The following is a 23,738-nucleotide window of genomic DNA, read 5'->3' on the forward strand; positions in this document are numbered from 1 at the left end:
TAAATCCTAAATCGGGAAAACCCGTGAGGTGTTCAAATCCAGCTAGGAAAAATAATAAAAACTAAAAAGCATTGTCCCGGGGCAATGCGAACCCCAATTGAAACGTCTCCCCCCCCCCATTGATGACTATTATTATGTCAATATTATTGGTGATATTGATGATGATAGCAGTATTTGTTCTACCTTACTGTTATAAATAATATTGCCCCCATTATAATTTTGTATAAGATTATTGCTGTAATAATAAGATTATTATCATAGTTGTTATAATATTTATATTACATTTTCTTGAACCTCCCTCATTGTGAACCAAATGGTTAAAGTAATACTAACAACCGCAACAACAACAACAATAATAATACCTGGCCTGTTTTCCCTGTTCTTGTCCTCCTTGTATTGCTCTGTCAGTGGCTTCTTGTCATGTAAGGTTATGGTTATACATGAATAAAATAAAGATGATCAAATCAAGCACAGCTTACAGTTACAAAGTCGATTCCATCTTTTTCTACAGTGGAAAGCGAACCAGGGAGCCTCCGCTGTGAACGTTTGAGTCTCTGAACACACCCGGTAACCCACGTGCTACGTTTCCATAGTCACGTCACCTGGGCTCCACCATGTTGGAGGAGATCCACAGCTGCTCCTCACACTCTGTCAGATTAGGGTCTAATCCCGTAGCAGGAGGAGCAACAGCTGGAGGTGGAGGAGCACTAGCCACTGTCAAGACGCGCTGTGCAGCTCGGGAAGGAAAGGAGCTCTCGGTGTTGACGCGTATTCAGTTCGCTTGTCTTTTGTCTGGACCTTACAGAAGATGAGACGCCCCTCCTCTGTCTTTAGCTGCTCGCAGACTCTCCAATACGTGAAGATGTTTGCTGGCTAACTAGCGGGGAAAGAGCCACTAAATCGGATTAGCTGCTAGCGGCAGCCTCCCTCTTTAACACACCCAGGTAGTGTTTGTTGTGCTGGACACATGTCACCCAGCGTTCTGTCACCTCTGCGTGTTTATTATTGTTTTTAATCACGTTGCCACTCTGTGTCAAGAAGACTACGTTGTGCTGTAATTACTCGCTAGCATTAATGCCAGCTAGCTAGTTAATTAGCTAGACCAACAACAAGTGCTCGAGCTCCTTCGTCAGTTTCTCGGATCGTGTTTGTTTGGGGAAGAGCTGAGCTGAAACGACCACCTCAGCCGGGAGGCAGCGAGGGGCTGACAGCCACACCGGGGTGCTAGCTTGTCCTCGGGGCTAGCTGGCGAGAGAGCCGCATCAAGATTCCCACCCTCGCAATTAGCCTCCAGTTGAAGCAAAGATGTCAGGGAAGGACAAAGACAAACAGGAGAAGCAGTCCACAACAGAGCGGCTGGTAAAAGGTGAGTGTCACATCCGCACACCGCCCACACCCCCAAATCTCCCCGACGGATCGAGTTGAAGCCACCTGTGGCGTTCACAATAACTTTGTCTAATCCTCTCCAGGAGACGTGTGCCATAACTGCATCGGGCCCTTAGGCGCACGTAACACAAGCTCCATCTCTCATAACTCTATATATGTCAAGTGTGTTTTAATCAGTACTACGGTTATCAGATCAATTAGGACCTCATAACCATCCATTTCACACCAGGAGACGCTGAGATACCTGTGGTTACATCTTTTTCTAGTTTTTTTCTAATGATAGAACTTCTCAGAGGTCGGTCCACTGGCATGTGTAACACACCACCACACAGCAGAAGTCAAAGGTGAGAAGGCGTACTATATCGGTGCCTGATCTCCTTGACATTTAGGGTGGATGAAATCTTAATTCATCAGGCAGTTGTTGCCTACTCACAAGAATACCCAAGGTCTGCTCAGGTTTCCAGCAGCGCTCAACAAGATGGATTCCTTCACACTGAGGTCGTGGCTTATGGGACATGCACAGCCTCCGTTTGTGGTGTCGGCCTCCGCCAACACAAGATGGGACAGGGCAGGCCAAGCACAGACCGAGAGGCCACTCCTGAGAGAGAGAGTCAATGAGAGGGAGAACTCAAACCCCACCCCTGTCACCTCCATGCCTAACTAATGCCAACGCAGCCCACATCCATGTCTGTCTGCAAGGGCACTGGGAGAGTGTCCTGCCAGAGGACTGGAATGCCGAAGTGTGAGCCAGTAGGGAGAGGGTGAGTTAATTGTGGAAAGAATCTCCCCAGTGATGGTCCCGACATGGCCAGCCATATTGTGGAGAGAGTATAGAACAAGAACATGAAGGGGAAGGAGACAGAAGAAATGTAGACAAGGTCGAAGACATCCCCGCTGTGGTCTCTATAAATTCCTTATTGGAGGAACCTTGTTCCCAGTTAGCAGCAGTGATTCTTCCAGTGCAACTAGTGGCCGTCAGAGGACTTAACAGGTAGACTACCTACGACTAATGCTGCTCTGGTTGTGTAAGTCAACAGTTAAGCTCCACTTCTGCATATCACAGTCGACGCGGAAACTCAATCATTTGGTCATTGGATCTGACGTTTTGTCCCCAGGCTCTGTGTGATTATACTGCAGACTAATGGGTGTATGCTGCTACCTGTTCTTGCAGAAGACAATACTTGGTTTGGCTTGTGGTTTCAGAAACAATAGTTGTTTTCAAACCGTCGTTCTGTGTCAAACAGATAAAAGTCAGAGAGAGGCTAGATTGGGTTGTTCTACCACACCCATGGAATTATTGACCGAGATGATGAGAGAACTCAAAGCCGGGCTATTTAGCTGGCACGGGTAATTCATTCAGTGATAATTAGACCAATCTGAAGTGGACTACATGATTCATCCAGTCACAGTCCGCTCTATTCATCTCTATCCAGCCGCATCTTTGTAATTCAACCCCGCCCCATTGTGTTGATTTTGAAACAATGGCGAACATATTCTAGCGGCTGGCTCGTATCACTGTCCAAAATATTATCCTCTGTGGGCAGGACGGCAGATAGTAGTGTCTTTGTCTCTTGAGTCGTCTGTTGTCATGCCAGACGGTGTGGGTGTTGATGCAGTGCAGCAGTGGCCCACTGTGTGTCTGTGGTTTGAAGAGGTCATCAAACATTAATGCTAATTAGGCCAGGCAGTTTCTAATAAGAAGCCAGTCTCGGGGTTGTGGCAGCTGATCATTCATGAAAAAAAATGTTTTTCTTCACTTGGTGATGTGCTGGAAAAAAACCCCCAGAGTGGATCACTTCACTTTTTCTGCTCCGTTGTTTTCTTCCAGCCCACAGCAGCGTCTGTTTGGATTGAGTGATGCGGTTTACTTTCAGCCAGACATTCATTTGTATCTGTGTTTGAACAGACTGGTCCAGCCTTCATTGTGCTGGCAGTGGGGGGAGGATGTGGTGGGTTTATTCCTGTTGAGGTTGTAGGTGTTCAGTTTTTTTAGCGTTGAGTCAAGCTATTATTGTCGAGCCTGGAAAAAGATGGCCAGCCTCCAGGATAATACTTGTAAATTTGGTCAGCGTGGCTTTTTTTCCTGGGACGTTTCATGGTCTGGTGGTCTCATTCCCCGCAAAGTATCCTTTTCTGTGTCATCATGATTTCGTAAAGTCTGCTTTGTCCATACGGGAGCCTTCCTTTTATGTGTCAAGGCCTTTAGGTAAACAGCCCGTGAATCTGGAAGCCCTTGCTAATAGAGGCTTTACCTAATCTGTTCTTAAGGCTCGTACCTCACCTCAGAGATCTCTTCATGGCTGTGCCTCGTAGGCCTGGGAGCAATTACTGTTTATTTATACCACACTGGTCAATGCATGACAGCTTGTTCTCAGCACAGGCTAGCCAAGAAGGAGCTATACATTTCTATTGCACGCCAGACTATAGACTATTGCATAAAATCAGTTACCTGCATCACCTCCTACACATAGTCAAACACCTGCAGCTCTATTTTCACAGCCGTTGCTTTAGTGTTTATCAAATATTTCTTTGAAATAACAGAAGACATGAATCTTAACTCAATATTCCTCAAGTTCAGACCCTTTATAGTTCTGAGTGAGAAAAACATTAGTTCCCTCTGCATCACTGATTAGCAAACCCACCCACACTAAAAACTCTTATGCTTTTTTCAGAGTGCACTTTAATTTGCTCTGTGTGGGTGTGAAAACATTTTCAGAATGTCTTTCTCCTTCTTTCTTTCTTGTTTATTGCCACGATTATCACCACGAGTACTGCTGATCTGTACAAGCTTATATAGGTATTTATGATACAGGCTGTCCTGTGCACCGATCTGTGACTGGATTTTGATGCTAGCAGAAATCCCGGACGAAACGATCAGTGAAAGCGTTTACTTTGGTATGTTTACTTTTTTTTTGTAGCTCTCCAAACGCAGTCGTTTTAATCACTAATATTATGTTTTCACTTTTCCATGTAAGGTTTTATCAGGCCTTACAAACGAGAATGAAAATCTCGTTTGACTAGATTTACACCATATTTAATTGGTGCCATAATATATTTGTTGTGTGCCTGGTGCCTGGCTTGTTATCAGGTACCCCAGCTGTAATCCCTTTTACCCCGCAGGCCCTGGAGGTGACAGGGCTTGGATCACACTCTACTATTGTTTTGAACCAGCGCAGCTTAGTCTGCAACGATCTGCTACTGGTGTTTTATGAAATTATAGCAATTTTTCATACATTTACCCGTCATACTATTTACTGCATTTTTCTTCAAGTTATGTTTTCCTAATTAAGTATGTGACTTTTTTAATGAATTACGACCATTTCATCGGTAGCTGCTGTGTTCTCCTATCTACACTTGTGTTCCACTGCTGGATCCTCTATCAGACGGTGATACATTTAGCAGTTTTACAGGTCGCACACTTGACTGTGCTTTGATCATGAAGCTTTCAGGTCTTAGACTCAAAAGCGTTGACCTTTTGTGATGACAGTAAAAGGATTGTGTAGGTGGTGTGGAGCAGATTACTGAGGGACGGTGGGTATAGAGAGGTGCGGGGCTTCTTACTGTCTGTCCTGCGCATCTCTCACATGTCATCATCATGTAGGTCTATGAGTCCTTCCTCCTGTACCAGTAACTTCAACTTAGCTGAGTCAGTGCTCATGTCACCTGTCATGATAACAACTTTACTAAATGCCGTCTGAGATGGAACAGATTTTTTCTGCTTAGTGTTGCTTTTTTCTGGGGTGTACACATACAATGGATTTGACTAAACATTTAACATCACTTTCATTGCACTTCCATAAACAAAGAGAAGGACAACAATAGTTAGAGACTGGTCCAAAAATATTTAGATTATTTTTGTAGATGGTCTGGACTGTAAAGTACAATAGCATGTGAACTGTAGATAATGCACATAAGTCCACTGGTTTCCTTATGTTGTAAACGGTATAGGTTGTTCAATAAAGTAGAAAAATTAAATGAATACTGGATATGTATAGATGCATATTATTATTATTATTGTGTTTATAGCATGCAGGGTTTATATGAAAAATTATGTACTGCAAGCTGGATCATTTAAATAGATAGATAGATAGATATGTGATGATGACATTATCCATGTTAGAAACTGCACATGCTATAAAAAATGGAATGCTTTCTACGACGTGTTGCCGGGTAGTCGATTACTTTGAACTCGAACTTGAGCCTTGTTTTTCTGCATTTTGGCAAAGTAGCACCATTTAAAAGTATGCAGAGTTAGCTGCTAGCATTATGGCTATTAGTAATGTTGCCATAAATGTAAAGACAGTTACTCTCGGTTACTTTGATAATAGAAGAAGTTTTGAAGTACATTTTTTCCTCATTCTAAAATAATTTATGGACATTTATTCATGATGGACATTGGAGATAATAAAACTCTGAGGGATTTTAAGTCAAACAGAATTAAATCTCACCTCCTCAGGGGGCATGAGTTGGAAAATGTCTGCTCTAAACTGTTAATGACATACAATGTTGCTTGTTTTTGTTCCCAGCTGTGCCATACCCTCCGCAACATAAGCTGACTATAAAAGAGCTGTTTGAAGATGGCAAACCCAACGCAGAGCTGCTCCGCAACCATCTTGTCAAGGAGGGCAGGGTTGAAGAGGACGTGGCACTAAGGATCATCAATGATGGGGCCAACATCCTACGCCAAGAGAAGTGCCTGTTAGAGGTGGATGCACCTATAACAGGTAGGCTGCCAGATGCCCACTGGACATTTCATTATTTCAAATTGTGTAGTCGTATGGCAACATAGCAAAGAGGGAGACCATCCTTCAACTGGAAACTATATTACCCATGAACCTGAGCTGCACCCTTAAGATAACTACAAAATACCTGTCAGTACTAGCAGTGCAGATTCCTCCGTAGCAGCTCTGGTCATTGGGACTTCTACTTGTTGGATGCTTATGAATTAGTCATTTCAAGACAACATGACATGTGGCGAACAGAGTAAACACTGTATCATAACTACATATCTACTGTCTGCCTGCAGCTGGCACATGCCAACTCCTGTGCCAAATCCAATGACCTTCCAGATTTTTAGACTCAACTCATTCATAATAATACTACTGCTGCTAACACAGCCATTCCGGACAATAATCAACATAAACTTTATACATAATAGTGCCTTTCAAAATAAAGTTACAGAGTTAATTCAATGACTTGGATTATATGATTAAATGACTTGAAAACACCTGCTCCCTCTGAGCTGTTCAATCCAAACATACTCAGAAAGTAAATCTCAGGAAAATGTCTGACTTAAGTTTTATTTCATTTAGCACTAGAAATAAACTGAAATTTAAAATGAAATTATGGATCTGAAATTAGATCACAGTGATTGATTCAAATAGAAACTATTCCCTGCCATTGTAACTGAGTTGAAACCGGTTATATCACAATATTTATTGACATAATAAATATAATTCTGTGTTTATTGACATAATAAATATACTTATGTGAAACGGTGTAATCTCTATTTCAGTTTGTAGGAGAAGGTTGTAATGAATAGACAACTTTGGCTTATTACTAAATCAGAATCAGTTATGAGAAGTAAATACAGATTTGGCTTTTAATGGAAAATGTTTTAATGTCCAAATGTAGAGACTCCTTTGTATGCATTGTTGATGAGGTTATCATAACATGGTCAAATAACTGCAGTGTGTTTGTCTTCCGACAGTATGCGGTGATGTCCATGGTCAATTCTTTGACCTTATGAAGTTATTTGAAGTTGGGGGATCACCCAGTAACACACGGTATCTCTTCCTCGGTGACTACGTAGATCGAGGATACTTCAGTATTGAGGTAAATTTCTCTTCCTTATTATTTTAAATTAGTTTTAAGTATTTATTGTTAAGTTGAATAAAACCCGTATGAGTTATTTGTTGGTGAAAACACTTTGCACATATTTTTGTACATGTTTATGTGATTTCCCCTGTGTTGCGTGTCCTTCAACTGTATTACATTGTGGCATTCTGTTGTCGTAACATATTAATCATGTTCAGACTATTGTTGGTTAGACAATCTTTATTGTGGGTGTGTAACAGTGCACAGCACCCACCGTTATTTTTTTTTAAACCAAAATATTTTAGGCTACCCAGAGCTTGCATCTGAGAGTAACTCACAAGACCACAGGTCACAACATATATGATGTAACGAAGACACTTTGAATAGTGGTGTGTCCTTTATCAATTCTCTGGATGGTTAACATGGTGACAAATGCTCAGTACAGCTACTAAATCTATAAGTCTTACTGCTGCTCCTTGGACGAATGTATTGGGACCTATGAAATTGTATTTCAGAAACTAGTCTAAAGGCTGCAGTTCAAATGTTCTGGTTGGAACAGTTCTAAATTAGAAGGAGAATTGGAACAGAAAACTGGAGTTTGGCCGCTGCAGTGCTTGTACTGAAACCCCTAACCAGAGGGTGGAAGCTATAGTAAACTTTGATTCATGGCAGATACATTTGTGACAAATTCATGGCTAAAATGAATAACATAACCTGCTATTTAATTGTCTCCCTCACTGTCCATCTGTATTAGTATAGGGGCTGTCACAATACCAGATTTTAACCAAATGACTATTGTTGCCAAAATCATCATGATAGAAAGTTTGAACAACCACTCAGCATTATCTATTTTTTGGCTTATCGTTTAATTTGTTTAATTTTGGGCAAATCATTCACACTATTATACTAATACTAGGGTTTTGTAGAGTTAGGAGTCACTCTACAACTACAGCATTCACTCAGGTGACTGGATGAAAGAGTTTGAAAAGAAGTGGCTGGTTCTTTATTGTTGGAGTTGAGAATAGATTTTTTCCCTCCAGGAAACCGCTATTAGCATAACATTTCCCAATACACAACTGGATGTAGTTTTGCATTGTGGGTAGTGCAGGTATCACCTTCTGTGAGAGTAAGAAAGAAACATGTAAGCAATAAAAATGCTGATATCTCCTTCATTCTCCTGCATTGCACAGTCTATGTTTTGGTGCATCTCTACAAAAGATAATAACTTTTCTGTGTGTCAGGGTTTTTTGCATTTGTCTTGGCTCAGCTGTTCAGCAATTTATGTTTTCTGACATCCTGAAGTAGGAATGCAATATTTAGTATTGCTCCAAACCGGAGCCAGTTGTATAAGAGTCAACAAGCAGTATGCTAACATTTTAAAAACCCTGTGGGGGCTTTTGATGAACACTGGGTAGTACATTGAGGTGGGTGAAATGTCACAGATGAAAAGAGATGATTGAAACAGCATAGGGAATGATAGGGTGATGCCTGTTTATGCTTTGAGTCCGCTGAAGACCTTTAAAAATGGCCACTGTGCTTGGTTTCAAATGTATTTCTACTGAAGAGAGAAGCGCAGCCAATCCAACAGAAGTGTATAATCCTTCATCACTTGAAAAGCACTTCACTTTGTCTGAGCCACTGTGCTTATCAGTGTCACTCCAGTGCTCCACCATGCACTGCAGCTAAAGCATAGGTGTGATCACAGAGGAGCCTAGAGTCTATGTCCTGCCGTCAACTAACATAGAGCAGCTAATTAAATGGAACAAAGACTGTATGTTTATATATGTAGCTAAGCATGTATTCAGATATAATTAAAACCAAGGCGATGAAGTGAAGGGATGGATAATTTAGCCTGAGTTTCTGGCACTGACTGACGGTTTTGCAGTTTAACATGTATTACAAGCGTTGACAACGTTATTTTGATCAATGCTGCCGAAGCAATTAGTCTATTAACGGTCAGTTTGCTAAGTTGTTTCTAAAACACTTATTTTATAGCCATCGATAATCTGGAAAAAAATGAATATTTCAGTGTCTGTGGTCCTCGCAGGAATGTAATAAACACGACCCTTTGGACCAGATCATTTTTTGGGCTGGTGTTCATGTCACTAACCGACCGACCTGCCTGCCGAGTGTCCAGAAGTTAGTGAGCAAATCACAGAAAAGTCAGCCTCTAGCAGTTGTCAGACGCGGCTGTTGGGGGCGGGGTTTATTGAAGTCTGCGTTAGCTTCTCCTAGATTTTCAACCCTAGATTTAAATGATTATTCATAAGAGGACAAATGTTCTTCAGCGTTTAAATTTGATGATTTGCTACTTTTCCCTGTTATTCATGATGGTATGTTCTGTATATTTATGATTTTAAAAGCTTTTGACTAATGGTGGAATTTCAAATAACTCCAATAATTAATTGGCCATTCTTTCCACTCATCTTATGAGAGTCTGTTTAGCCAATGTATAGTCAGCACTAAACAAAACAAAGAGCCTTAAAGTTAGTTTCTTGTCTGTTACATTTTACTAGGACTGAAAATTCTCTTAATTTTTACAGATCTCATGTCAGTAACTCATAAGACAGATGTACGAAAATAGATATCAGGGTTTGATTCCCTGAGCTTTTCTTTATCCACTGTCTTTGATCCAAAAGTGTGTCTTTGGAGTTAACCTCCTAACAGCTGCTGTGCACCCGTACATACCAGACTTGTGTGTGTGTGCCAGAGTTCACGTCTGTCATACAAAGATTTCTACCATTCCCTTTGTCTGCCTCCTACACTTGAGGCTCGAACTGAGGGCTTTCATTAAAACCCATTTCGGCTTCCAACCACTCCAAGCCATGTCCCTCTTTCCACCTCCACACATGAGATCAAGTAGCATCCACCAACAGCCCCCTCCACACATTTAACCAGACTTCACAGGTCACTATTCCTCCCAACAACTGAAGCGAACAAGACCACGTAGTCCTTTCTCCCCCAAATATTGTTTTACGTCCTTGGTTAATGTGAATGCACGCTTGCCAGCTGTGGTTACCTTGACCCTTGATCCAGCCACTTAACGGGAGGCCATGGTTGGTGCAGGTTAAGAGTGGGCTGAGAGCGGAGTGGCAGCTATTGAGCTATGCCCGGTCTGAGCACTGAAGAGAACACTAATTTGGATTGTAAATGCTGGCCCGGTTTTTAGAGTTTCTGTGTTTTTAATTGGAGCATTCAATGTGGTCGGAGGGAAACGTGATAAAGCGTTTCTTATGAGATTAGTGTGTAAGGAAAATAATGAATCTGTCTGTGGAGCTCAACAATTTACTCGTGCACAGAGCTCCTGGTGGCGGTTCTCATTTGAAGAAGGCAGCAGGAGATTGTCGGGGTCTGGAAAGCGCTTCTAACTATTCCTTCCACTCCCTTGTTCCCACCTTTTCTCTCTCACTGTTTGTCCTCCCAGTGTGTTCTCTACCTCTGGTCGCTCAAGATCAACCACAACTCCACACTCTTCCTCCTGCGTGGGAACCATGAGTGCCGGCACCTCACAGAGTACTTCACCTTCAAACAGGAATGTAAGTACAGCGATTCTCTCAGCCATATGAAGGCCAGTCTAATTTGCTCTCTGTGCTCACTGTGCCACTTAAGAAAAGCTTCTACCTATCATGTTTCAGATTTCAAACAAAACCAGGGTGTTAGTGTAATACATGTTACTCGGAGTTTAAGTGAAGATAGCTCACTTTAGAAGGTTGATTGATCATCCAGAGATGAAGCATAAATAAAACCTAGTTTTGAGAAATATTGGTAACTGAGGGCAGTGCAATGCCAGTTTGCAGTTTTTTGCAAGAATAGTAATAACTATGAGATAATTGGCTCACATGATAGATGTGTTTGTCAGTGTGTGAGACATCAGGAAGTCCCAAAACAAGAAGTGACAGTTCATCAGCGTTACTCAACAGTGAAGCTTATTAATTTCCATGTTGGAGACAACAAACTGGTGGAGAATGCAGAGCAGCCAGGCCTGGTGTCGATGCTTTTCGCACGCACGCACGCACACACACGCACACACATATACATGTATATAGTTACACACAGATTCACACACTCAACTGTCACAGAATGAGTGTGAGTGTGTGTGTGTGTGTGTGTGTATTGGGAAGGTGTTGAGGCATTGCCCCACCTCACTCCCACCCACATGCCACCTCATCTACACAGACTCGGGCTACACGATATTTATCACCATCAGGAAATTCAACATGCGCAGTATACGTATCGCAAAAGACTGCTTGAGCTGCGATTTTTTTTTTTCCGTTAATGAATCATTGTTGGAAGAAGAGAATAGAGAAAGAGAACATCAAGGTGGCTCTGTTGAATCACCCTTGTGGAAGCTTCTAGTGATCACATTTGTCCCAGATAAAATTAATCACTGTGAGAGGTTGATTATATACGATAATTGTGTTGCTTATTTATGATAGTCCCAGAACCTGAGGGACAAAAACACACTGACTTTGCTGCACACACACACACACACACACACACACACACCTTGACACCTATTGTGGTTCATGCACGCATGTGAACAATTAGCTGTTCAGCTTATTAATGTGATGAGCTACACATAGATGCTACAAAGATTAACTAAATGTTGTCGTCATGTATTTTCTGCAGGTAAAATTAAATATTCTGAACGGGTGTATGATGCCTGTATGGAGGCCTTTGACTGCCTGCCTCTCGCTGCCCTGCTCAATCAACAGTTCTTGTGTGTACACGGCGGACTCTCACCAGAAATCAACTGCCTAGATGACATAAGAAAAGTAAGTGATCAACCACTGACGCAAGTGAGTTGAGACTGAAATAGTGTGATTATGATGTTGGACTATCTCAGAACTTACAAATAGATTTAGTACAAAAATCAAATATACTATAATTCATAAAATTGTTATTGTAGGCCATTAACTTCTCTATCATAGTGGTTTCCTTCATGTAAATAATTGATCTAAATCTGTGTGTGTCTTTGTTTTGTGTTTAATAGTTAGACCGGTTTAAAGAGCCTCCTGCATTTGGGCCAATGTGTGACCTGATTTGGGCCGACCCTGGTGAGGACTACGGCAGCGAAAAGACAACAGAGCACTTCAACCATAACTCTGTCAGAGGCTGCTCTTACTTTTTCAGGTATTAAACTGCTGCGTTCATCACTCCTGCTGTAGCCTCAGATAACAGTACATTAGTGAATATACTGAGCCTCTCTCCTAACAGGCTAACAGCCTGTTGAAAGTATTAAGTGACATGACCACATTTTCAATTTACAAAATTGTTAACAAATTAATGTTTGATCAATATGGGTTCAGAAATGGTGAAGGGCAGAGAAAAAACTTAGCGACATACAAAACAATAAAAAAAAATATATATATATATATATATATATGTGTAAATAAAGACACAATTAAGAGCCAAAAACTGAAAGTGGGTCTTAAGGTGTTGTTGACAGAATACCATGTGCACATATTTATATAGTACCTTGTGCAAAACTGAATTTGATTGATATCAGAACAGCTTAATTTTTGAGTTCAAAAATACTTAGCAACCTTTGAGGGCTACAGACAATGATTGGACATACTATGATCACCATCATACTTAACTTGCAAATGCAATTGTTATAACTGCTTCTTTTTGACAAGGAATCTGAGGACAGATGGTGCTTCTCAAGGCTTTTAGGCAAAACAAGCCTCATGTTAAATCGTGCCATGAATGTCTTGTAAAGACGGTAAATCCTCCCTCTTGCAAAATTCAGTAGTGATTCCTCACAAACATTATGCTTGTTGGACAGTTTGTTATGTCTGCTATGTTATCATAGCCCCTCGAAAATAGTTTTTATCAATTTGTCGTACTATATCAGTGATCTGCTATCTGAAGGTTCTTCCATGCAGACTCAAACTTTGGAACAATTTTACTCTGTCTGGTTCTAGCTGCTCCACAGCAGCAACAAGGCTCCTTCACAACCTCTCCTTCTGAATGAGGTTTTCAGCTTTTTAGCTATTGGCTAGCTCACTGCAAAACTTGCCTGCATAACATTGTCTCCATCTGAATGTGGTCTTGTAAAAGATGCTTGTGGGGGCACCAAAATCTGCTGAAAAGCATTAACGTCACCCAAGAGCATTTATCCTCGTAACTCATCCAGTTTAGCTGCATGTTTCCAACTGTAATGACGTTGCAATTTGGAAGTTTCATCACTGCATGTGCATCCATGGGAACTAAACACTGGCTTATCTTAAACTTCCATTTCTTTTGGAAAGTACAACATTCTGCATCTTAAGAATCTTTTCTTTACAGCTAACATGAAGCTTGTCAGGTATGACATGTCACAATGCTGTGCATGTTGCGCTCACCTTAACAGTCCCCTGGCAGGCATACAGCTAGAAGGGACTGCTCAGAAACACTTGCCAAAATTTTGTTATTTTCTTTTATTAAATAATTATTTTTTCGTATATTTTCAGTTGCTTTCTGTATTTATTAGTGCCCTGCCCTTATCTGAATCCACTGAAATGGTAAATGTCAGAAACCATTCATCTTTGCCTCATGTAGATCTCATAAAATGTTGATCGCCCACTCATTTTTCCCTAGCATTTCCAGTGTATTAGTTGGGCAGTGAAAAAAAGAAAGAAAGGCAGTAAAACCCTAGAGTGGCCTCACCCAGCTGAGCTGTGCGCTCTGTACCTTCTCTCTGCTCTGGCTCTACTCCTCAGCTTTTTGAGAAACCAGCAGAGCTCATTAATACCAGAGTCCTGGCTCTGTATGCTCACTATCTTTAAACGCCTAGCTCAGCAGGCCAGGGGGCATGCTAGCATGCAGAAAATGTCAAACAACAGTCTGTTCCTTCTATGGTATACATTTAACCTCCACATAGTGTTTTGACAGGTCTCTCCTCTTCTCTGTTTCTCTTTCACTTTGCAGTTACTCAGCAGTCTGTGACTTTTTGGTAAACAATAACTTGCTGTCAGTAATCAGAGCCCATGAAGCACAGGATGCAGGGTAAGCCGGGTTTTCTTTCATTCATTTCCAGCGTATTGTTATGTGCAACAGGTTTGCTGAGTCTTTTTGTCTGTGGCTGCACAGGTATCGGATGTACAGAAAAAGCCAGACCACAGGCTTCCCTTCATTAATCACAATCTTTTCCGCTCCAAATTACCTAGATGTCTACAATAATAAAGGTTTCCATCTTCTTTTTTTTTCTCACTCCCATTGTTGTTCAATTTTTCTTGTATTTAACTGCTTCAATCCCTGAATCTCTCCTCCCATCTCTTTCCCTCTGTCAATCCTAGCTGCCGTATTAAAATATGAGAACAATGTGATGAACATCCGACAGTTCAACTGCTCCCCTCACCCTTACTGGTTGCCCAACTTCATGGACGTCTTCACATGGTCTTTGCCTTTTGTTGGAGAGAAGGGTATGTTTATTGACCACTCAAGGAGAATGTAAATGGAAAGCCTTTTTATTGATTTGTCAGTGATTCATTGACTTAGTGTCCAGACTCAGACTGACCCACATTTGTTTCCACTGTTATAAGTCATGGAGTATGAGGTAATTTTACAGTGGGCTAGTTTACTGTAAGAACTTCTGCTAACAAAGTACAGCAATAAATAATACAAGCTAAATCTTAACTGATAAACCACTCTGGAGTTTATTTAAGTCCTGGATCATAATTGAATTTGTGCATGTTGTAAGTCTTTCATTGTGTTAAAACTTGGCTTCTCTCCCATAGTGACGGAGATGCTGGTGAATGTGCTGAACATTTGCTCGGACGATGAGCTCATGTCAGAGGGAGATGACCAATATGAAGGTAAGCTGTGTACTCAAAAGTTTGATGTCGGGGCTTGTGGACACAGTGACACCACACAAGGAGTATATAGGCATATTGTGTTTCTTCTGTTTTATTATGTCTGAACATTTGGTCTTTGTTTTTATTAATGAATTAGAAACAATTCCAGGTCTCAGTGCACAATGATGCTTAACATACTTTTTCCTAGACATTCCTAGATATTAACATTTATCTCTGTGATATTAAGATATGTGGCACTGAATATAGCACCGAAAAGTGGTTGTTGTGGTCTAAAAATACATAGATATAGAAAGTCTGCACATCTGCTCAGGTTGTAGATTGTCTCTCACTTCGCTGTGGTTCTGTTCGCTCAATCTGCAAATTGCATTTCCAATCAACTTAAATTTTTTTATGAATTGTTAATGAGTTCTGGCCCACACTTAATTGATAAATAATGTCAGTAGGTGGTTTGCACTTATCATAAATGTCTGAGGTTGATGAGAGCGTTCAGCTCCCTGGAGAACAGCCACTATGCTCGGAAACGCACCATTAAGCCTTCCGGTCATCTCTCCAATGCGTCATCCCTTCATCCTTTGTTTTCGTCCCACAAGTCTTCGATAAAACATTTCATTTTACATTAGGGCTTAGAAAATCAGTCGCAAGTGTAGAGACCTGAATACTCAGGGTGGTTTACTGACCATACATTCTGGACTCTTTCCAGGTGGCACCTCAGCGATGCGCAAGGAGGTCATCAGAAACAAGATTCGCGCTGTGGGGAAAATGGCCCGGGTCTTCTCCGTCCTCAGGTCTGACTCTGTCACTAATGCTCCCCCTGTAATATCCTCTTCCTCTTTCATGGTAACAGTGCAACTAGAAAAGGCTTGTGGACATGTACATGTGGATCACCATGAGCTCAGCAGGCTGGAGTCTCAGAATTACCTCCATTGAATCGCAGGTCACAACAGTGCCAAGAGGGTTAGTGAAACAAATGGGGTCAGTTGAGTGCACAATAGGGTTGTTTCTGAAAACACGATGTTGGTCCGTTAGGATTAATGAGCTGGCATGAGATGAGTCACCATGCTGCGAGACTGTATAATGACATTAAGCAATATTCCTGATGAAGGTTGCTGCTGCTTGTCCGTCTGCTGCAAGTGGGCGACATGCAGAGCACAGCTTGCTTCAAAGGGTGTTAGAGGCTCAGATGGAATCAAATGTAGAAAAAATCCAGATGTCACTTGGCTAGACACATGTTTTCATAAATTCTTAATTGGTTTGATTCCTTTGTAGTGGTTTACATTTTCAGTACAAACACGTTGCTTTTCTGTATGAATACAAATCATATCTCTTTTGATTCATAGAGGAGGAATAAAAAGAAAAAAATATCAAAATTCAAGTGTGTTGACACAAATCGAAAAGCTAGGAACCAATCCTTAAAAATATTGCTCCAGCTGTTAAAATTGACACAACTCAACAGTGACCCAGTTAGAGAACCGGGACAAATGTGTGTTTGGCTGTAGGGTTTAAAGCTGACCTTCTGTTGCTCCATCAAGCAGAGAGCGAGTGGGCACAGGTTCATTTTGAGTGATGACTAAATTTAAGACTTCTTGGTTACAGAACAGCGCCATAACCACCAGGTGTAATTTGACAGCCTGCTTGCTGAAATGTAATATATGTGTGTGTTTGTGTGTGTTTGATTGTGCACTAGGGAGGAAAGCGAGAGTGTGTTAACACTCAAAGGGCTGACCCCAACTGGAACTCTTCCAGTGGGAGTGTTGTCAGGGGGAAAGCAGACCTTAGAGACCGGTAAGTGGGTTTTATGTTTAATAACAGTCTTCTTTAACTCATCGTTGATTGGTGCCATTTTAACACAACGTATACACCATGAGGGACATTTATGTATCCCCTCTTCACAATGTGCGTGTATGGATTTTTTTATCCCAAGTATTTGCTGTGAGCAAATTTTTACCAGTGGTGTTGTGTTGCTCCGTACTTGTGTCTTTTTCATCCGCAATGTAAAATTGAACCACCTACTGGAATTTTTTGTGAAGTGTGAGCAAATAGGCACAGGATATTCAGTCGTTGTTCTTCCCAGTCTCTGTTATGTTACTGGACTAGTGTACTTGGCTTGCATGAATAAAGCACAGTGAACTCCCTTTAATGGTCACAATAAGTTAGTAGTTTCATTGGTGATAATACTCCCCTCCAGTTTGGGGAGACGAGCCTCCCTGTCCTGCTTTAGGCCCTTTTTAAAGGGTTCTAGATCAATGGCGTAATGCCCACCACAGGAAGCACCGGCTGGACTTTGACTGGACCCATGCCTCCGTGCAGCAGAACGTTTTTCAGGACGAGCTGTAGACCGGCCGGCCGGGGAGGTCACCTGTCACCAGGAAGTGGGTCCTGACCCTCTGATCTAAAGGTCAGCACCTGGCCTTGCCCACCAGAGGACATGCTGGGAGTCACACTTTGCCATGCTGGAGGCTTACAGAAGCCACAGAGCAATCAAAGGAGAAACCACACGTTGTGACCTTTTTGAGAATGTCAGTGTCTCTGTCCGCTTGCCTAGCCACAGCTTTGAGGTCAATAAGGCCGATTCTTACAAAGTGAGGGCAAGTGATTATGCTCTGTTGATAATCCTCCACTCTTAATACAAGAAGAAATGGTTTTCCTAAGGCTGAATCCATACTAATGCGTTTTGTTTTTGGAAGGGCACCAAACACGTGTGCTTCAACACCGCATCAGTAATAATCCCAATCATACTAACTGCTGCAAACTAAAAACAACCCTCCTCCGACTTAACCTTGAATACTATTTTGAAACTAACAATCTAGTAGCACTTAAATGGCACTTACTTATAGCACTTTGTAGTTATGTGTTTTCTTTTCTTAAGAAATTGTACTTTCTTGATTCTTGTTGCTCTGGGTTTGTACCCTCATGGTTGAATGTGATTTATTGTAAGTCGCTTTGGACAAAATCTTCCGCTAAATTAAATGTAATATAATGTGCCAGTGTAAACAGGAAGCCGGCTGTCTTGGTTGCCTATTTACAGCAAATAGTGGGTACAAGAAACGACAATGGGAAAAGTATCGTCAGGGATTTATTTACTGACAATAAGTGTTTACAACATTTTGCCTTCACTAATAAGAAAAAATCAGGAAGCGAATGCAGGTCACCGGATCATTGATTACAAATCACTCTGTTTTTAACCATCCAGACTAATACCCCGGCCCGGAGTTCTCAAACTAAAATGGGGCCCACAGCATTCCTCACCTTTTTCATTACAGATGCTTGGAAACTCTGGAGGAACGCAGACTGCAGCCGTAAACTTGGCAGCAGTTTCTGTTTTTCAAAACTAAAACCTATAGTAGTGTGGTTGTAGCATCACCATTAACCATCACCAAGTGTCACCATTAACCAAGCACCTTATAAAGCAGTGCTGCCACCGCTCTCATTCATTGTAAACATAGCATTGTTTCAAGTATATAGTACTTTCTTTTTCACAGATGAGTGTTTTCAATTACAGATTGTGTGATACAGAATGTACATGTGACTCCATGTGTACTGAAGCTTTATAAGGCCACTGTGAACAAATGCGTCATCCTGCCTGGTCATTCTAGCGCATCTCGTCCCAGTCTTAGACTCTTAGTGCTCAGCCAAATCCCCCCTCAGCTCTCCACAACTAAGTCCTTGTGACCCTTTAACACCAACACCATCTTAAATCTCTAACAGGCTTCTTCTCTCTAACCTTACAAAAACACCCACCACCAACTTGAGTGATTTGATGACTTTTTTACAGCTGCGGTGAATTTTACCTCCATGATAACTGTGCCATGGGTACTGGCCTATATTCTGCCATCTGTGTCCCCTGTTTATAGCACTGGGCTTTACAGATTGATATTGCTGTTGTATTTGCTGTCTCTGGCTGCCTTTGACGACTCTATTTTTTCCCCCCTTCCTCGACTCCACTAACATAGCTACCCTTGAGGCAGAAAAAGCAAAAGGTACGCATGGCTGTGTGGCTCAAATTTCCTGTCTTTGTTTTGTGTGTGTTGTTGACCCTGTAAACGAAGCCCCACCCTTAAATTATAAATATCTTGTTCTCTTGGTATTATTGATATTTCACTCTCCCTCCCTGATTATGATATTATTGTTTTCTACTTCAGTGTGGGTTGCTCTTGCATTATCAGTGCCTGTTGGATTCACTGTCTGCTCCATCGTTGTAAAATAGTTTATGTAAAACTCTGTTTACAGGCTGCCAGTAGATCAGCCACAGAATCATATAACACAGACCATGACATGAACTGAGCACAAGCTTGTGTAATAACTTTGTTGAGGGGCAACGGTGAAATGAATGGTCCATAAAAATACATTTTCAAAATGTCACCAGCTGTGTTTGAATCAGGCTTGTTTGTGTACATCAGAAAACTAAATGCTCCCAAAGGTCCAGTCCTGGTATCACGTTTAGGACCTGACCTGTCCCTTGTTGACTAGAGGTTCCCGGCTGTGGTCACACAGGCTTTTCTTGTCCAGTGTGGCTCCCCTCGCATAGAAAAGCCTGCTAAGACCGGGCCAAGATAAGACCAGGGAAATCCTTGCCTGGGATATTTTCAGATGCTAATCCTGTTACACAATTTGGCTGTTGCTGCAATGTCCGCCTCTTCTGGTTGACTGTGGCAGTTGGTGGTTCAATGGGCGTCAGTCATGAGAAACCGTCTTATTTGGTAAGAAATAGGGCTATGTAACAGAGTGACATCACAGACTGAGTGAAGAGGCAGTGTGTTCAGACAGCATAACTTCTGTCTGATGTACTCCCACATTCCTGTCAAATGAGCTCAAATACTCCCACAGAGATTTTATTCACCATGTTCCAAAAGTGTTCATTTCAGCTGAAGATGTGAAGTAGCACTAACTACATAAAAGTGAAAGTTATAACAACAATTCATCACCATTGAACAGGAAATATTAAGGTGGATATTGTCTAAAACACTCGGATCATGTAGGAATTTATGTATTACTTTTAACTGTTTAATCAGTAATTTGTATCTGATGTTCATTTTAGCTTATTATATATAATGATGTAACTTTTATCAAAGTTTACAGTGGAACTGTTAATGCTGTTCACTATTTTAACAATTTAAATCCATTACTTATAGGTAATTATTTCAAACGTTTAATTATTACCTTTGGCTAATGATTGTGAGGGTCAGTGGGAGTCAGAGTGCGCCTGGTTGACAAACTCTGCATAAAGTATATATATTTCTAAACGTACCGTTTTTGTATTGGTGCAAATTGGACAACATATAGCCCAATCATGATTAAATGCTCTTCTCTAATTTAAGCTACTTCATATGGTTTTTAAATGACTTTAACAATTCAAACCATATATTCATTTACTTTTTTTAGAAATGACACTGCAAGGCAAACTCTCTGCAGTCAGCATAGCTGGTCACACACTGTCAATACAATATACTTTATTCATGTGTATTTCTTTGCATGTGTACAAGTGCTCCTAGTTGGGAATAATTTAATTTGGTGAAGTCAACTGAGCACAATCTGTTACATGTCACAGATATCTGTTGGTGCAAGAGAACCCTCGAGCTCCTTGTTTGTGGGCCCTTACCTCTGAATGTTCATACTTTGTGAAGTTGATATTTGAAATGACTGAAGACTTTGTCTGAAAGGTCTTTACAAGTTTGCTTTTCATTTGCACACCTCTCTGTCTGGCTTCCTTGGCTGTTTCGGGACGTTACCGTAAGTGCACAAAGTGTGAGGTGTTGTTGTATCTTGTCCCACTGGTTTGTGAACACTAGGAGTCATTGTTTACCTGTGCATGTGTTGTTTTCACCGTTCGTCTACTTTGTGTTTATCAAGTGCAATTCACTGTGAGTTTGGTTTTATAAAATGATTAACAGCAGTTAGGTGCAGTGGCTTGAGCAGGGAGATGACTGGTGTGTTTTGTCTCTTTAGCAATTCAAGGCTTCTCTCCTACGAGGAAGATTCGGAACTTTGAGGAGGCACGCGGCCTGGACAGGATAAACGAGAGGATGCCGCCTCGCAAAGACGGCCAGCAGCCAGACGGCACCGCGATCAACACCAACAGCCCCAACAAGAACGGCACCGGATAGAAAAAATGCCATCCTCCCATCTTCACACGACCCTCACCCACTGATTCATAGCCCTCAATCACTCTTTCTATTAGTGTCTTTCTTTCTCTCACTGCTCGCCTGCAGTCGCATGCAGAAATGAAGTGGACACATTAGAAGAAACACTGAAGGAGGCTGAGAAAACACTTGCGGCTCCTGAAAGAAGACAAATGTATGATTTTTTTATTTTTAGAAATCTTATTTATCAAAGCTTAACATTTTATTAGATATATTATGTCATAGCAACAATCATTGAATTAAGACTTTTCAGTTGTTCAAATGTATTCTGAGGTTCTTGTACATGTCAAAAGGTTTTAAAAAAAAAGTAAATTTTATAAAATTAGTTAATACAAGTAGATGAATCCCTTTTATCCAGGTTTCCATGTGTTGGGGAAATCTGAAGTATAAATACCGCGGCCTCAGAAGCCTCATTTGGATCTGGCAGGAATCTTGTCATGACATTTCAGGCCCTTGAGGTCCTACATACAGTACAGTGTTTGCTTATATGTGTGACAGCTATATATTAATATGTATTGAAAGGTGAAAAAAAAGAAGGGAAGTAAATTGTGTAAGAACAATTACTACAATTTAATATTTTATACCGCAGACATTTACTGAAGACATATATAGTCATATTTATACATTTTACACAAGACTTTGATGAATCCCCAAAGAAGCTGAATGGATTCTTGTTCAGTATTTTCACTTCTAGAGTAACAATATCGTCAAGTATTACCATTTGTGAATGAAACGGTTCAAGTGAAGGATTAATTGTTTGTGTGCAATTACAGTGGCTGTGGCTGGTATGACTTGTATTCACTTGATGGCAGCTAGGATGCTATCGCTCTGCTAAACCAAAAAGGAATATACAGTACAGCATGTCTTATTCTGTCACTTCCCACTAGTCAATACTCCCACGTTGCTGGAAGCACTTCTTCTTCTTAAGCACTGGCGTTAAGCTCACCTCTCTGGGGGTTGAGCACGGCGCAGGAATATCACAGCAAACGGACATAAAAGGACGCGTTGTCTCTGGTCGTCGATGTGGACAGAAGATGACTCATTTGTTTGGAGAGCTTTGGGACTGCTGGACACACTGTCCTCAGAACAGACTGATGTTCATTATCGCTTAGGACATATCGGTGTATCTAAAAGATTTATGGCAGTTTGGTTTGTTTTATTGTCAGACTAAGAAACAAATTGGGGTGCGCGTACAGGCTTTTCCTTTGTTTCTAAAGCTGTATGAGTGTCTCCATCTAGTGTTGATTCTTCAGTATTCAGTATTTGAATTGTAATAAACCACACGTATCAAACGGGGAGATCATCTGATATTGAAATGACGGCACTTTGATCACACTGCACCCAGACACAAATGACTGAGTCATTCTACTCAGCAGGGACTATGAAAGGTTCCACCACCACCTGATGAGCATTCTATTGAAGCCTACCTGCAGTGTAATCATCTCATCCATGGCCGACTCACACATGCAGTATATCTTTACAACTCCTGGTCATACCTAGATGGGGGGGGTGTACATATGTTGTTTTTCCTGTTCTGAAGTATTCGGTCTGAGCACAACCCCTCCTGGACCAACTGGTGCTTCAACTCACCTGACTGTAACTCGGTTGTCTTTAAGCAAAACGTCAATAGGAGAAATAAGCTTCAGGATTCAATGTTCTCCTTTTTGTTTATTTTATTTTTTTATTATAATTCATTTTACGGAGGTGTTATCGCTCATTTGCCATGCCACCTTTTTGCCACACATGTCAAGATCCATATGTGTGTGTGTTTGTGTGTGGATGTTGGAATCGAGGATTCGTTCAATCAAAAATTATTGAAGCTTAAGTTTTAGAAATAGAAAAAAAATCTCTAAATATAGTTGTTTTGCTCGTTAGACTTCTGTGAAAGTTTTTTAAAGCGGAAATATTTCGGTTTACATTTTTAACTGTGATGTTTACGTTTGTTTTAAAGGTAAGGCTTTATCGCGTGAGCCATGCAGAGCGCTGACCTCCTTTTAGGTCGAATAATATAACCTGCAGAATGTAAAAAAATATATATTGTACATCAAAAATCTTAAAATAGCTGTAAAGTAAAAGGGGTGGATAAGAACCTGTACTGTACTTGTCATGCAAGGCCATGAAATCTTATACGTAGATGTATCACTTGAAAGAAAAATAATAAAAACTAAAGTGTTTTATTTGACTCACTTGAATTTCAGAATTTGAATGGCTTCAAACATCTTCATATGGTGACAACTCAGTGTGAATGTTTTGTTTTCAACTTGTTCTACTGCCTTCAGGAGGCCAAAATATAAATGCCGCGTTCCATTATACCTCTGAGCTCGGCCCTCGGAATGACCTCACACCCGAATAGCCTGAGTTGGTAGCGTTCCAGTTGCACATTTGGTTGGAAGGCAGACACATCATTGTGACCGTACTGAACAAGGATTAACTGGCCATAAACATAGCCGGCACAACCAGTTCATAATAACACATTAGGTGGCATTTCGCACACACTAACACCGTAGTAACAGTTCCTCTGGCAGTAATTGGACTGTACTAGTTGCACAACAAGGTTAATGACAGAAGTGCTAATAAACAGTGAAACTACAGCTTTAAC

The 23,738-nt window shown here is 41.1% G+C and overlaps 1 protein-coding gene across 3 annotated transcripts; it reads left to right on the forward strand.

The window, feature by feature from the left end:
• Window positions 1-643: 643 nt before the first annotated feature.
• ppp3cca (protein phosphatase 3, catalytic subunit, gamma isozyme, a) lies at window positions 644-23,313 on the forward strand. 3 transcript variants are annotated; one of them, XM_062384762.1, is made up of 14 exons: window positions 645-1,366; window positions 5,913-6,110; window positions 7,097-7,221; window positions 10,628-10,739; window positions 11,833-11,978; window positions 12,197-12,336; window positions 14,116-14,193; window positions 14,278-14,372; window positions 14,484-14,609; window positions 14,925-15,002; window positions 15,703-15,787; window positions 16,687-16,784; window positions 18,953-18,979; window positions 20,946-23,313. In XM_062384762.1, the coding sequence occupies exons 1-14, from the start codon at window positions 1,306-1,308 to the stop codon at window positions 21,101-21,103; spliced, it is 1,527 nt and encodes a 508-aa protein (XP_062240746.1). In that variant the 5' UTR covers window positions 645-1,305; the 3' UTR covers window positions 21,104-23,313. The 3 variants fall into 3 exon arrangements, with proteins under 3 accessions (XP_062240748.1, XP_062240746.1, XP_062240747.1); XM_062384763.1 differs by having other exon boundaries at window positions 20,955-23,313; XM_062384764.1 differs by lacking the exon at window positions 18,953-18,979 and having other exon boundaries at window positions 644-1,366.
• Window positions 23,314-23,738: the final 425 nt, after the last annotated feature.

This window comes from Platichthys flesus, chromosome 3 (assembly GCF_949316205.1).
Source record: "Platichthys flesus chromosome 3, fPlaFle2.1, whole genome shotgun sequence".
Classification (NCBI taxonomy): domain Eukaryota; kingdom Metazoa; phylum Chordata; class Actinopteri; order Pleuronectiformes; family Pleuronectidae; genus Platichthys; species Platichthys flesus.